The sequence below is a fragment of the Nicotiana tabacum genome, chromosome 22 (genome assembly GCF_000715075.1).
Source record: "Nicotiana tabacum cultivar K326 chromosome 22, ASM71507v2, whole genome shotgun sequence".
Taxonomy (NCBI): domain Eukaryota; kingdom Viridiplantae; phylum Streptophyta; class Magnoliopsida; order Solanales; family Solanaceae; genus Nicotiana; species Nicotiana tabacum.
The window spans coordinates 83879792-83896734 of record NC_134101.1 but is presented as its reverse complement, the minus strand read 5'-3'; the positions used below and the strand labels follow the sequence as shown (position 1 = coordinate 83896734).

Below are 16943 nucleotides of genomic sequence, written 5' to 3'. Positions count from 1 at the left end.
AGCCATCTGCAATCGAATCGGCTAAGCGAGTTCCCCAGTGAACCTCATCTCCTCTCTCTCTCTCTCTCTCTTTCGGTGGGAAGTATAATAAGAGCATGACAGGCCAAAAAGATGAATTCGGTATTGTACTGAGTGACGGTCATAGAACCCTACTGAAAATGCTCAAACTACCTCTGATAGTCCTCCCTCTGAGTGATAGGAAGAAACTTCTCTAGAAATAGCTGAGAGAACTGATCCCAAGTTAAGGCAGGCGACCCAGCTGACTTAGCCAAACAATATTCCCTCCACCAAGCCTTGGGCGAACCTGACAGACGAAAAGCAGAAAAGTTGACCCCATTGGTCTCCACTATTCCCATGTTCCGTAGAACCTCATGACAGCTGTCTAAATAATCATGGGGATCCTCTAAAGATGTACCACCATAAGTAGTAGTGAACAGCTTGGTGAACCTGTCCAATCTCCACAAAGCATCGGCAGACATAGCTGCTCCATCACCGGTCGGAGCTACTATACCCAGCTGAACTGATCCAACTAGCTAAGCTGCTGGAGTCAGAAACTGGGGAGCCATCTACTCCGAAGTGCGGGTAGTGGGAGTCTGTGCTCCTCCCCCAGCCTGAGAGACAGCTGGTGCTACAGGAAGTAAGCTTGCCTGGGTGACACTCTCCATAAGGCCCACTAGACGGACCAGAGCATCCTGGAGTACCGGGGTAGCGATGAACCCCTCTGGGACTTGTGTTGGGCCCACCAGAACTGTCTGGGCCGGAACCTCATCATCAAACCCTACTTCAGGCTCTGCCTCTGCTGCTGCTGCTGCTACTCTGGGCTGAGCTCTGCCCCTACCTCGACCCCTAGCATGGCCTCGGGCTCGTCCTCTACCCTTCGTGGGAGCTATTGTTGTGGGCTCGGGCTGCTGATTAGTGGATGAAGAAGCACGTGTTCTGAGCTTTAGTTGTGGAAACTGAGCTTTACGTGTAGTAAATTGTTATCACTTATTCTGATGAGTTCATAGTCATTGTTTTTCTACTATACATACTATTGCATGCCTTCAATATATTACATAGGTTATTTGACTAATGAGTGTCTTGACTTGAACCTTGTTACTATTCCACAGAGGTTAGTCTTGATACTTATTGGGTGCCAACTGTGGTGTACTCATACTACACATTCTTTGTGCAGATCTGGGTACGTCATGTCGTGCTGGTCCTTAGAGAGTTGTGCATGTGCGATTGGAGACTTCAAGGTATACCTTATGTTCCGCTTGTAGGACTCAGAGTTGCAATCTTATTTCATTTGGATACTATTTATTATATCACAAACAGTGATGTATTTAGACTCCTTCTGTACACTATGTTTAGCTTATGATTCAGCATTACGGGGTTTTAGTCAGCTGCTTATTCTATCCGTGTTTGGCAATTTTAATACTTTTCTAGATTTTGTTTAATATTTAACTTGTTATATTTTATTTGGCATTGTTGTGTGATAGGCTTACTTAGTTATAGGGAATAGGTGTCATCACGGCCTTTAATATGAGATTTTGGGTCATGACAATAAGCTATTTGTAATGAGTGTAAACAAATATTTTCGTTTAGAATTAAAAAATTAATGCGGAGACACTTGGAAAAATATCACAAACAAATGCAGTTTGCATACAAGGATACGCAAGATGGGATATATACCGAGTCATGATTGGGTTTTCATAGTGTATAACCACGAATTAACCATTTGACGGAAGGACTTCTAGTATATGACAAAAGAAAAAGATAAAGAAAATTTAGTAAAATTTTTTGTGGTGGTGGAATTACTTTTTAGTTTTTCTTCCTCTTATGATTCTATTCACTACATACAAGATCAACTGTCACACCTCCTATTTACACATCCGAAGGTAGCACAAGGGAGTTTTTCCAATTAAAGTGACATTATTCGAAATGGAATTAATTTATTCAATTTTGTTCAGAGTCGCCACTTGGGATAGTTTATTTGGTGTCCCAAGTCACCGATTTATTTTAAATCCCAAATCGAGGAAAATTTCGACTTTCCTTTTTGAAGTCTGCGAACCAGAAATTCTGAATAAGGAACTCTGTTAACCCGAAAGAAGGTGTTAGGCATTCCCGGGTTCCGTGGTTCTAGCACGGTCTCTTAAACATATTATATTTGGCCTATTATCTGATTTATTACATGTGTTAAACCTATTGTGCATTTTCCCCTTATAACTGCTTTTAATTATTTTAACCCCTTTTAGGTTTTATGGAATTATTTCTTGAACAAGTTACGATTGTCGTACACTTGCCGTTTTGGAACACATCGAAAACCACGCTACATGAAATGTACCCGCGATTCGCAATATTTTTTATTTTATTAATATTCGAAGTTGTTATGATCGGGTTACATGAAATGCACCCCTGAATTTGGGAATTAGATATCATGACTATGCTACGGGAACCGTACTCATAGCCACGATAGTTCATTATTAATCGCGCTTAAAGCAAACTACGATACTTAGAAATATTTATTTAAATCCAAAAGAATCAAACTTTGCACTGAGACGGATGAGAACTTTGTTTCTGGCATATCTAGTTTCCAATTTGGAAATAATTTTTAAAGTGAGTACAACATGTGACCTTAGGCAAGAAATTGGTATGTTCCATAATCCTTTTGACTGTGAATTAAATATAATACAATGACACTCGGTATTAAACTAACAGAAAACAATTTTAGCTAATTAATTGAATATCAAAAAGCTAAAAAGAAAATCCTTCAATCATAACAATGTCACTCATCAAATAATCCTAAAAAATATGTGAAGCCAATACGTAAAGAATATCAAAATTATGGAATTGATTGTAAAAATACGTGTTTGAATACTAAAGAATGATGCTCACTTTCTGATTTTTTATTAAGGGAAAAGATACATATTAGGCAAAAGTGAAGCCAACCAGATTTCCATACCCAATACATCCATAACCGGATGGCTAATGCCAAATACATTTCATTTCCATTTTTTACCTTGTAAAGAAATTTCTCATTCAATACCAAATGGCAAATAAATGCAGATTCAGCAGCTTCTCATTACACATAAGACTAATAATAATCAGGAATCAAGCAGATCTTCAAACGTAGACTGGAACTCATTTGTTTAATCGTTTACCAAGAAACGCGATACAAAAAAAGTTTCAAACTAACCTGGTTGCTCCAGGAAAAACTTGAATAAACCAATTAAAGTAGAATAAAACTCGAGTGGGAGCTCAACAGTTCTAGAAACAGCAAAATCGGCAGAATTGAACCAACAATTTGAACCAGAAAAATTGACACCAAATGCTAGCGAAATGCATTTTTTCGTTCACTGAATGTGTGTGTTTTCAGATGGGTATTCAAAAAAAATGTTTGGCTTGGTTCCCTTTGTTGTTCTTCAGCAGAAATGGAGTTATGGGGGAGGCCAAAGGGTGTGCAGCAGCTGAAGGTTTTTCCTCTCAAAAGAGATGGGAATTTTTCTTTTTGGTGAAGAGAAGTCCGATTTTTCTCTTGGGAGTGGTCTAGGCGTCTTCTAGCTTTGTTGAGCGAGAGAGAGGCGCTGTTGTTGGTCCTTCACAGAGAAGGGGAGCGTTCTCTTTTTCTTGTTCTTTTGGAAATTGTGAAAACAACGCTCTTGGATCCAAAAATAGGGAGGTCCAATTTTTCTTGGGAAGAAAGGGTGAGATCTGTTGTATTTGTCTGTTGCTTGGAGAAAAAATCCAAGAAGAAGAAGAGAGCTTTTTTCTATATATAATTTTTTTTAAGGTGAGGTCTTGATGTGTGTGTTATAGGTAGAGAGAATGATGAAGAGTGGGTGGAGGAAATATTTTTTGGGGAGAGTGGGGAACATAAGTGGGGAAAGTGGGTAATGAGTGGAGAAAGTAGGGAAAGTGGAGAGAGTGGGGAACATGAGTGGGGAAAATGGGGAAAGTGGGTAGTGAATGGAGAAAGTGGAGAAAGTGGGGAGAGTGGGGAACATGAGTGGGGAAAATGGGGAAAGTGGGTAGTGAGTGGAGAAACTGGGGAAAATGGGTAGTGAGTAGAGAAAAGTAGGAATAAATTCAAACATGGTAAAAAATAAGCAGCTCACAGCTGCCCCTCTTTGCTCGAAAACATGAAGACTTTTCGGGCAAAGATAAAGTGAGCAACTACAAGCAATTTTTGCCCGTTTGAAACTCCATTTGGAAGCATTTTGAAAAAGTTTGACCGAACCTTGCTTCGGAGGTTGCCTACATATCCTTGGCTATAAAGGAATCAGGTCGGTGTAGTTCTAAACGTTTTGATAGCTGGGATTACCGGGAAACTGTGGTTTCACTGCTATTGCTGTTGTTTTTGCTTGCTGAGCTCCTTATTACACAAAAAAAATGGAAAAATAAAAAACTAAACTAGCTAAGCCTATCAACTATGAGTTACAAGATTCCCATCTATAAGTCTCTTGAAGCTTGATCTTGAGTCTTAGCTGGTTCTTGTTGTTGGACTCCGATCTGAATCTTGATGCTCGTTAGCTGCAATCGCTGGTTCATTCTTCAGCTTTTGGATCAAGGCAGGACATGCAAAGCTTGTGACTTCAATCCTATCTTGAGCAGTCCGCATCTTTTCTCCGCTTCTGCACTTTAGAGCTCACTTCTTTTTTCTTGTTTTTTCTTTTCTTTTATTTGAAAAGAGACTTCTTCTTTGGTCGCCTCGAAACTTGTCCCTCAAGGTAAAAACCTTCTTAGGCACCAAAACAAACAAACGAACGAAATTTTTCTGCCCCAGTTTTTACTAGGAAAATTTTGTGAGTTATTGAAACAAAATCTAAATTATTTCTTTATTGAAAGCAATAAAATCGGGATTGTGTATCCCAGAGAAAAAGAGATTAGGGAATGGAGACCCTATATCTAAAATGAAATCAAATGGGGATCGGAGGCCCCAAGTTGGAAAGATTACCAGGTTATGCTGGAAAAATGATCGGGTTATGCCGGAAAGGTCCTCGGGTTATGCCGGAAAAGAAAAAGGTCCTCGGGTTATGCCGGGGAAGACCACGGGTTATGCCGGGAAAGTCATCGGGTTATGCCGGGAAAGTCATCGGATTATGCCGGAAATAAAAAAGGTCCTCGGTTTATGCCGAGGAGGTCCATGGTTTATGCCGGAAAAAGGAAAGGTCCTTGGGTTATGCCGGAAAATTCATCGGGTTATGCCGGAAAAGAAAAAGGTCCTCGGATTATGCGGGAGAGGTCCACGAGTTATGCCGGGAGAAAAGAAAAAAAAGGTCCCTGGGTTATGCCAGGGAGGTCCACAAGTTATGCCGAGAGAAAAAGAAAAAGGTCCCTGGGTTACGCCAGGGAAGTCCACGGGTTATGCCGGGAGAGTCATCGGGTTATGCCGGAAAAGACAAAGGTCCTCGGGTTATGCCCAGGAGGTCCACTGGTTATGCCGCGAAAGAAAATAAAAAGTCATCAGGTTATGCCGGGGAGGTCCACGGGTTATACCGAAAAATTTCATTGGGTTATGCCGGGGAGATCCACGGGTTATGCCGGGAAAGTCATCGGGTTATGCCGGAGAGAGAAAAAGGTCCTCGGGTTATGCCGGGGATCCACTAGAGAGTGGAACTCATTACTAAAAGAGACTACCAGGTTATGCTGGCAGTGACTAGGGAATGAGACCCTAGGTGGGAAAATATTACCAGGTTATGCTGGCATCGACTAGGGAATGAGATCCTATGTTGGAAAGGACGTAGCTAGAGATTGGAGACCCTATGCTACCATGATTTTGAATTTCTCTTCTTCTTCTTTTTATTTTTATTTTTTATCAATCTTCATTTTATTTTTTTATTTTTTTTATTTTTGAGTTTAAGAAAATGAGTAAAAAATGCAGGAAAGAATTGGGAGGAGACTTCCCTTTTGGGTTGATTATTGCAGCATAGCTATTTCTAACCCTTGCGCATTTTCTTTTGGTTGCACCTGCTTTTTGCATGGTTTCTTTGGATTGCACCTGTTTCAATTTTTCAAACAAAGAACAACTGTTAGTTTGAAACAGTGGTCGGTTTTGTGGCCTTCATTGTTTTTGATCAATTAATCTCGGCCTAGCTCTTTTTGTGAGAACCTCTGCTGCTTGCTGAAGATTGATCTCTCTCCTAAAACCGAGGAACTCAACTTTTCAAACTTTCCAAATGGCGGTTCAACTGTGCGGGGCTTTGGCCCTTTCACTTTAATCCACCTCTAGGGCTTTGACTTCGAATTTCTTTTCATTTTCAATAACTCTGGTTTTAGAGCATCGGCTATTATGGCCAGTCGGGATCGACTTGATGCACCCGCTGAGGCTGGGGTACTTTTCTTTGGACTTGGTTTTTATCAAGCAGAACTCTATAAAACCAATCTTGCAACCCTTTCTTTGTATTAGTTACGGAACAGAATTAGACCGAAAGAGGTTCAAGGAAAAGTAAACAAAGGACAAGAAAATAAATTTAAAAGAGAAGCATCGCTTTCGGGGAGGAAGGATGAACTTATCTGAAGTGCATGCAGACTTCAAATAGACATGACATACTTCTTGGACTAGACAACCGATCCGCACAAATATCCTATCTTCTCATAAACCCATTACGACCCGTGTTTGAAAACGGAGAAACTTTGCCATAACTCTTTCAATACCAATGGTGGTGAGGGGTTTCTTCTTTTCGATCTATGACTCCCTTTGTGGGTTTTCACCAATCGATCTCTCTCATTTCTCTTCTTATCGTCGCCTTATAGTGCTCGTTACGAGTTTTCACTAACAAGACTCTCTCATTTTTGATTTCTCTGCTCGCCATTGCCTTATGGTGCCCGTAGGTTTTCACCAATAAGACTCTCTCATTTTATTTCTCTCATCTTGATTGCATCAAATCCAAGCAACTGCGTTCTTTGATTTTGAAAAACCTTTTGCCGATTGATCGAAAGGACTTGAAACTGGTTTGGGTAAAAAGAAATTGGATCGAATTACAAATTTGGAACCGTTCGGGCGGGATCATTGCCGAATTATTATAACGTCTGCCCCAGTTTCACTTTTAGGGAAATTTGGATTTTTGTTTTGGTGTGACTGAACCCCAGGGAGAGGCTACCTACATATCCTTTTGGAATCAAGTTGAACGTAGTTCAGGAAACTTTGTTTTTGATTTTTCTTTTGTTTTTTCGTTTTTTTTTTGTTTTTTTCTTTTTAATGACATTTTCAGGTTCCAAAGAGGGTAATGAAAGAAAGGTAAACGACTTAAAGGGTTAGCAATGGATTGGAGTGTTTGGGGTAGCGAGAATGAAAGCCTTTGTCATACCAATCGGATAATGTTGTTGCTGCAGAATAATTAGACATAGTACCTTTTGACCGCATCTGCATTTACAGCTGTTTCAGAGTCATTTCCTTCAATGTCTCCCCGATACAATGCCCCTTTTGGCAACAATTTTCTGATGATGTATGGTCCTTTCCAGTTAGGATAAAATTTTCCTTTGACTTCTTGATGATGGGGGAGAATACGCCTTAAGACGAGTTGCCCAACTTCAAAGTTTCTAGGCCGCACTTTCTTGTTATACGCACGAGCCATTCTTTGTTGATACAACTGCCCGTGGCAGACTGCAGCCATTCGCTTTTCATCGATCAGGGTTAATTGTTCTAAACGGGTTTTGACCCACTCACTGTCTTCAATTCAAGCTTCAACAATGATCCGGAGAGAAGGGATTTCAACTTCCGCGGGTATTACGGCTTCCGTGCCATAAACCAAAAGGTACGGGGTTGCTCCGACCGATGTGCGCACAGTAGTGTGATACCCCAATAATGCAAACGGCAACTTTTCATGCCACTGCCTAGAACTTTGAATCATCTTTCTCAAAATCTTTTTGATGTTCTTGTTTGCTGCTTCGACGGCACTATTGGCTTTGGGACGATAAGGAGTAGAGTTCCGATGCGTTATCTTGAATTGTTCACATATCTCTCTCATCAAATGACTATTCAAATTTTGAGCATTATCTGTAATGATAGTTGCAGGAATACAAAAACGGCAGATGAGGTTGGAATGCATGAAGTCTACTACAGTTTTCTTGGTGACAGATTTGAGGGTAATTTCTTCAACCCACTTTGTGAAGTAGTCGATAGTGACCAATATGAATCTATGCCCATTTGAAGCTTTCGGCTCAATCGGCCCAATGACGTCCATACCCCAGGCAACAAATGGCCAAGGTGCTGACATGAGATGCAGTTCTGTAGGCGGTGCATGAATCAAATCACCGTGCACCTGACATTGGTGACATTTTCGGACAAAATTGAAGCATTCCTTTTCCATAGTCATCCAGTAATAGCCCGCTCGCAGGATTTTCTTTGCCAAAACATACCCATTCATGTGGGGTCCGCACACTCCTGCGTGTACATCATACATGATTCTTTCGGCTTCTTTGACATTAACACATCTTAAGAAGTTTAGGTCTGGAGTCCATTTGTACAAAACATCACCGCTCAGGAAGAAACCACTTGCGTACCGTCTGATGGTTCTCTTTTGGTCCCCACTGGCTTGCTCGGGGTACTCTTTAGTTTTCAGAAATCTTTTGATATCATGATACCATGGATGAATACTTGGTTCTGCCTCAGCCATATTACAGTAACTGTGCCTTTCCCGGATTTGGATTTCCAAGGGATCAATGTGGGCATTTCCTGGGTATGGCAGCATCGAGGCCAAAGTAGCAAGTGCATCGGCCAGTTCATTGTGACAACGAGGGATGTACCTGAACTCTATTGACTTGAATCGCCTGCTAAGATCTTCCAGATGTTGCCTGTAGGGAATAAGTTTGACATCTCGAGTCTCCCATTCTCCATGAGCTTGTCGGATAATCAGATCTGAATCTCTCATGATTAACAATTCTTCGACATCTTGGTCGATTGCCATGTCCATACCCATAATGCAGGCTTCATACTCGGTAGTATTGTTTGTGCAGAAAAACCGATGTCGGGTTGTGGTTGGATAGTGCTGACCAGTGGGTGAGATCAAGATTGCCCCAATTCCAACGCCTTTTGCATTCACAGCTCTATCGAAGAACATTTTCCAAGCACTGGTGTCTTTTGATGTCATCTCGATTGAATTCACCTCCTCATCTGGAAAGTAAGTACTCAGAGGTTGATATTCATCATCCACAAGGTTTTCAGAGAGGTGATCTGCTAAAGCCTGGGCCTTTATTGTCGTGCGGGTGACACAGACTATGTCAAACTCAGTGAGCAGGATCTGCCATTTTGCTAACCTCCCTGTGGGCATCGGCTTCTGGAATATGTACTTCAAAGGGTCCAACCTGGTAATGAGGTAAGTGGTATAGGCCAACAAGTAATGCCTAAGCTTCTGAGCGACCCAAGTTAGAGCGCAACAAGTTCTTTCCAACAAAGTGTATTTGGCTTCATAGCTGGTAAACTTCTTGCTCAGATAGTAGATGGCCTACTCTCTCTTTACAGTCACATCATGTTGCCCGAGGACGCAACCAAAGGAATTTTCCAAGACTGTCAAATACAATAACAGAGGAGGCTTCCCGGTTCAGGTGGGACCAAGACTGGCGGGTTCGACAAATATTCTTTGATTTTGTCAAAGGCTTCTTGACACTCATCCGTCCATTTAATCGCTGCATCTTTCTTTAACAGCTTAAAGATGGGTTCACATGTTGAAGTCAACTGAGCAATAAACCGGCTAATGTAATTCAACCTTCCCAGCAGGCTCATAACCTCTTTCTTGGTTCTTGGAGAAGGAAAATCCCGAATAGACTTTATCTTTGTTGGGTCTAGCTCGATGCCTCTCCGACTGACTATAAATCCCAAGAGTTTGCCAGATGGAACTCCGAATGCACATTTCGCTGGATTTAGCTTTAAATCATACTTACGTAGCCACTCAAAGAATTTTCTTAGGTCCCGAACATGGTCGTCCTGGGTTCTGGATTTGATGATCACATCGTCCACATACACCTCTATCTCTTGATGCATTATGTCATGAAATATGGCAGTCATGGCCCTCATGTAAGTTGCCCCGGCATTTTTCAAACCAAAAGGCATGACCCTGTAACAGTAGGTGCCCCAGGGTGTGGTGAAAGCTGTCTTTTCCGCATCTTCTTCATCCATCAACACCTGGTGATATCCTGCATAACAATCCACAAAAGACTGTATTTCATGTTTGGCGCAGTTATCAACAAGGATGTGGATGTTTGGCAGAGGGAAATTGTCCTTGGGGCTTGCTTTGTTCAGATCCCGGTAGTCAACGCACACCCGAATTTTCCCATCTTTCTTTGGCACGGGAACTATATTAGCCAGCCATGTGGTGTATCGGACCACTCGGATCACTCCCGCCTTTAACTGTTTTGTGACCTCTTCTTTAATCTTGTCACTGATATCAATTTTGAACTTCCTCTGTTTTTGGTGGACAGGGGAATAATCGGGGTAGGTTGGCAACTTATGGACCACTAAATCGACACTTAATCCTGGCATGTCATCGTATGACCAAACAAACACATCTTTGAATTCAAACAAAAGTTGGATCAATGCGTCCCTGGTTCTTTCATTTGTGTGAATGCTTATCTTGGTTTCTTTGACTTCTTCAGAGCTACCCAGATTAACCGGCTCGGTTTCATTTAAGTTCGGCTTAGGTTTATTCTTAAATTGTTCCAATTCTCGATTTATTTCCTTAAAAGCCTATTCTTCATCATATTCCATTTCTTGATTCATTATTTCACAATTAGACAGCATGTTTGGATCTGGGCATGAAGTCCGCAAGCATGTCATGTTATTTAAAGCCGCATTATTAGAACTGAAAGAAGAAATAAGAAAAAATAACAAAATCAGAAAGAATAAAGAGAGATGAACGATGAAATATTAATTTCATTTCATTGAATTTTGAAGATAACAGGGTTTACATTAGCATTTAAAGACAGGAAACTAAAAGAAAAACATCTGAGTTACACCCTGAAATAACTCGTGATGCAAAAAAGGTGGCAGGACTGGACTACCGGGATTCCCGCCTGATTGGGAACGGAGTAGCCTTCTAGTTTTACAACTTGGCATTGGGCCCCATATACAGCACCTCAGCGGTGCTCGAGCCTTCTCCCGGCTGAACCGTGGGTTTCATACAGCATTTGCCTCATAGACCCACAGATTTCTTCAATTTCCTCGGTCGTGAAGGCCTCGTCTTCTTCTTCTTCATTGTACTTGGGCCTGACAAATGTTCTGTAGATATGCGGAATTGGCTGAGATAAAACCCAACCATTGCTCTTTCGTTGATTTGCCCACGTCACATCAGCTTCTATGGCGTGAAAACCCACACCGAAGAACTTCTTGGTGGCAAGTAAGGTGATAGGTTCGGTGATACCTTGCAATGATGCCCCGAGCTCCTTCCCGGGTTTATAACCATGCCTGATCATTTCCTTGGCAACCATAACTGACGCTTTTGAGAGAAAAGGTTGAGGGAAAGGGCTTCCTTCTTCATATTGGTCTGCGACCACAACCTCGAAAACTTGATAGACTATATGTTCACTACCTTCCCTAGCTTCAAGGCGTGGGACCGACGGGTCCCGATAGATCGATTGCTCATCCTCTCCATGGACTATGGTCTCCTGATCTTCATATTCCAATTTCACCATCTGGTGGAGAGTGGAAGGTACGGATCCTGCCGCGTGAATCCAAGGCCTTCCCAAGAGGAAATTATAAGAAGTATCCATGTCTAGGACTTGAAAGGTCACCTCAAAATCCACAGGTCCAATAGTCAAAATCAAATCGATCTCGCCTATGGTGTCTCTTTTGATGTCATCAAAGGCATGAACACAGACGTTGTTGGGCCTGATTCTCTCAGTCTCGATCTCCATTTTTTGTAGAGTTGAGAGAGGGCAGATATCTACTCCAGAACTGCCATCCAGCATGACCATCTTCACATAGTACCCCTCACATTTAACTGTTAGGTGGAGGGCTTTGTTGTGGGTGGCCCCCTCCGGGGGCAGGTCATTTTTGCTAAAGGAGATCTGATTGATTGTGAAGAATCTTTCTGCCATCCTCTCCAATTGTTCCACAGTAGTTTCAATCGGAACGTAAGCTTTATTGAGGGTTTTGATCAACACTTTCTGATGTTCAGTTGAATTCATTAATAGCGACAATAAAGAGACCTGAGCAGGAGACTTTCGGAGTTGGTCAATTATCTCGTAGTCCGCAGTTTTCATTTTCCTGAAGAACTTTTCTGCTTCTTCGGCACTAATTGGCTTCTTGAGTGGGAAATGCTTCTTCGTGGCATTATTCACTTCCTCCAGATTGAGGTATTTCTCAGCCGGGTTAGTTTCATTTACTTCTCCCAGGACTTCTTTTCCTTTGTAGGTTACTACCGCCTCGTTATAATTCCATGAGATGGCAATAGGATCTGTCATGGGCCTCTGCGGTGCGCGGCCAATAACCACGGGCTCATTCAGCCTTGGTGAAATTATTGGCCCTTGTACCACATAGGTCCCTTTTGGCACATACATTTTAGATCCTTTGTTCAGCTCAAACCTTCTTCGAGGGCTCAATGTCACTTGTCCTTTCCTAGGACCCCGGGGCACATAAAGGATGGCATCTTTCGAGGGTACTACCTCAGTTTTGGTTTCCACTATTTTTTCTGTATTTTGAGGGGTGTGTTTACTCTTCTTCTCCCTTTTTTCTTGCTTTGCATCAGCCTTTGGCTTTTTCTCGACGTCAGCGATTGCAATGATGGCTTTCAAGGTAGGATCAAACTCTTTATCTTCACAGATCATTCCAATAACCGGTCCATTGTTGTGAGCCGGTAACGGGTTGTTGGTCACATTAGGAATGTCTTCATCCTTTAACACTATCCGCTTTTGTTCTATGAGATTTTCAACAACCCTTTTCAAAGTCCAACAGCTCTCAGTGTCATGCCATTCCACCCCAGAATGATAGGCACATTGGGCGCCAGGTTGGTAAGAGGGTGACTCTAGGTTTTGCCTATTTGGGGGTACGGGTTGTAACAAACCTATTTGGACTAATTTAGGGAAAAGGCTAGAATATGACTCACCAATAGGTGTGAAGTTCGTCTTCCTGGGCGGCTCCCGAGCACGGGCATTGTAGGGGAAATTATTTTGTGGAGGTCGGGGATTATACTGAGCTTGGTGAGGAAGTTGATTTCTGGGAAATTGAGCTCGGTTTTGGTGAAATTGTTGTTGTGGCCTAGCGTATGGTTGTGCATTCATCACTGCGTATGGCTGAAGATCCATAGCATAGGCCGCATCTTGATGGGGGTAGTAGTGTTGTGGGGTTCTTTCAGAGAAATGAAGTCTGGCCAAACGGAGTTTTCTTACACTCGAAGTTGCCATTGCTACTTCTTCCTTCTTCTTTCGGTTTGCTACTCCTCCAGACCTGCCTTGGATTGCTTGGGAGGTAGCCCTTATAGCAGACTGACTCAATATTCGTCCTGTTTTCAACCCATTCTCAACCATTTCACTGATTTTGATGGCATCGGCAAACGGCTTTCCTATTGCAGACATCATGTTTTGATAATAATCAGCCTCTTGGGCTTGAAGGAAGACACTGACCATTCCTATTTCGTTCATTGGAGGCTTGACTCTGGCCGCTTGTTCGCGCCATTTGACAGCATACTCTCGAAAGCTCTCTGAGGACTTCTTCTTTAGATTTGATAATGAATTCCTGTCAGGGGCAATGTCGATGTTATATTGAAACTGCCTGACAAAATCCCGAGCCAAGTCATCCCAGATATGCCAAAGAGATATATTCTGCTCCATATACCATTCAGAAGCAATGCCGACCAAAGTCTCTCCAAAGTAAGCCATAAGAAGCTCTTCTTTTCCGCCCGCTCCCCGCAACTGGTTGCAGTAACTTTTGAGGTGGGCAATGGGATCCCCATGCCTGTCATATTTTTCAAACTTTGGGGTTTTGAAACCCAAAGGTAGATGTGCGTGCGGGAACATGCACAAGTCAGCGTAAGATACACTCTTTTGCTCACTCAGACCCTGTATATTTTTGAGACTTTGCTCCATGCTTCTCATCTTTCTGGTAATTTCCTCTTGTTTAGGTGTTTTTTCGGCTTTTTCCTGCCCTGCGGTAAACTCGTACCGGGGCGGCTGAGGGTAAGCATGGTAGTAAACTGGGTAGGTTCCAGTGGGAAAGATGGTGCTTGAAATGTGAAGGAAGATGAATCGAAGTTAGGCATGGGTAAAGCAGGTTGTGCCATAGCTGAACAAGCTGGAGCGGTGAATATGTTTGAAGCTGCACCTGAAGCTAACACCTGGGGGCGAGACTCAGAAGGTGTTCCAGCATAGTGGGCTAAAATTGTAGGATATCCCAGTGGGGTATTTGGATAACTCATGGGGATGTTGGAGGACCCACTTGTCCTGGGAAAAAGCTCAGGGAATCCAGGTATCGCACTTGGTGGTTCTTTTCCATTGGCCCAGGCATCCCACATTTCCATCATGCGGAGATGCAGAATTCTATTTTCCTCAGCAGTTGCTGACTCAGAAGTTGGGATGGTCGAGATCGGACTATCCTCTGGAATAGGAACTGTTGGCAGAGGAATTTCTGAAGACATTTCAATGCTTCCTTTTGACCTTGTGAAGTATGAATGTGAAGCCAGACTACCACAAAACCAACCACCTTACTATAGAACCTAACTAACAGTAAACAACAAACCGGTCAGTTTGAAGCAATTAACACATAGGTAATCGCACGTTGGGGTGTGATGCACCTATACAGTTAAATGTGTTTCTACATGTTTCGCAACGGTTGCATGTTTCATCCCGGCTCTGCTTATTTTCCCCAAAAAAAATTTCTTTCCACTTTTGGCTTTTGTACTTCTCCTCTTATTCCTATTTTCCACTCTTTTCTTTCCTCTCTTTCCTTGCTTTTTTTCGTTTTTCTTTTGGTTTTTCTTTGGCTCTCTTTTTCACATCCCTCTCTTATTTGAGTTATTTACAAAAATGTGACCAGATCCGATGAGGATTGCCTACGTATCATGATGCCGCATGAATCAGATCATTACGTAGTTCAAGAAAAACAAATGCGAAAAATAAAGAAACAATTTTTGGGAATTTTCAAATTTTCATTAATAAAACTCCTAAACTTTCTATTACAAAAGACTTCCAACTACTCATTTTCTTGGAATTTTAAAAACTGCCAACAGACTCAAAAATAATTTCCAAAATACAGACTCAATAAATGAAAAATCATGAATACATCAATGCTTCGACTCCTGGGGCCCGTGGGACATCATCCGGTCTCACGGGCTTACGTGCGAGATACCCTTGAAGCCGCTCCAAATCACTCATTATCTGGCGGACAAATGTCATTACAGCAGCGAAGAAAGTGGTCTGAGTCATGTCCTCACATGCGTGGCATTTCATGACGATATAGTAGGCAATGGATCTAACCCTCTCTCGGACAATACCCTTTTCCTGAAGTAAACGCCCGATTTGCTGATTCCGAGCTTCCAACACTTGAGTGTCATGATGATTTTGATTCCGCAATTGTTGCATATCTTCATCCATTTGGGCCATCAGAGCATAACAGTGTTCCCTATCGGCTTTAAAATTTCGGGCCTGTTTGTCCGCCTCATTTTCAAGGGTGGTTAGCTTTCTCTTTAAATTGGCGATTGTCCCCTCATATTTTCTTTTCATTTGTCGCACAAACTCTGCCCGCCCTTCTGCATTCTTTGCCAATTGTGCTCAGACTTTTGCTAGACTAGCCTCAGATTTTTCTAGGTCATCTTGACACTCAAGTACTTTCTTTCTCATACCGCTTATAAGCATTTCATCTGCCGGATTTCTTTCCAGGTTTCTAGCAACTATTCTCATTTTATGGATTTGAGCTTTGAGAGCTTCGTTTTCCTAATTAGCTTTTTCTTTTCCCCTTCATCTGCGGCAGCTTGGATACTGTGGCCAAATTTGAGGTCCCTGATTTGTCCCTCTAATTTACTTATCTTGGCCCTATAGCTTTCTTCTTTTGCCAACCAGCCCCACTGTTCCTGCGAGTCGTTAATGAATTGTTGGACATGGGGTCTCTTAGCAGGTCTCTCGGGCTCTCGAGGAATTTGAAACCTTTTGCCAAACAAAACCATATAATTGGGGTCCACCTCACCTCTAGCTAGATCCCGTACCATAGTCTTGGGTTCGAGAAATCTGCACTCATTCCAAACTTGGCGAACTCTTCCTTCTGGAAATACAGCCTTTGGGCCCAATTCGACGACATGTACACTCAAATCTTTGTCATGGGGGACGATTTGAAATCTTCCCAGTTGGCGCAAAACCCTATGAGGAGTATATGGCTGGATGCTCCGGATGCCCATTAGGAGAAAGTAGCACACTTTAGCTGACATGTATACGACTTCGGTAGCAGGGAGCCATCCGAACGTCCACTCAATTTTATCTGAAGTTAAAGAACTCAAGTGTGCAAACCAAGCTTCGGTACCCTCTGGAAATTTAACCCCCACCACTCGACTTTCAAATTCTTTGATGCAATCCAAACCAGTCATGTCGTAGTTTATATACCCGACATGGTGGTAGAGACGTTCCAGTATCCACAATTGTAGTAGTAAGTTGCAGCCTTGGAAGAATTTTTCCCCTTCTCGACAGATGGTCAAAGCTCGGTGGGAACCAAAGTGCCATTAGCTTTCTTGATTGCGACATCAACCATTCCCACGAGGCCCAATTCTATGTTGCCGTCTTTTCGCGGACATATTAGAACACCCAAGAATGCTACTATAAAAACCAAACCCCGCCTTGCCTCCCATTTATCTTTATTCCCGGCATAGGTCAGACCAGTATTCGGTGCTTCGAAACCTTGGGGATTGCCATAGCATTTGTACAGGAACTGGAAAGTGCAAAACCCTTCAGATAAATTCTCATCCTGAATATCCCGGCTAATACTCAACATATCCAGAAACTTGTGAGGAGATACTGGTCTCGGTGACACTGGGTACCGACTTCTAAAG

The 16943-nt window shown here is 42.4% G+C and overlaps 1 protein-coding gene across 1 annotated transcript; it reads right to left on the bottom strand.

Annotated features, from left to right (window-relative positions):
* Positions 1-10424: 10424 nt before the first annotated feature.
* On the bottom strand, positions 10425-14007 carry LOC142175958 (uncharacterized). Its single transcript, XM_075242969.1, has 2 exons — positions 11177-14007; positions 10425-10452 (listed from the first exon to the last, which is right to left on the bottom strand). The coding sequence occupies exons 1-2, from the start codon at positions 14005-14007 to the stop codon at positions 10425-10427; spliced, it is 2859 nt and encodes a 952-aa protein (XP_075099070.1).
* Between the last annotated feature and the right edge of the window lie 2936 nt (positions 14008-16943).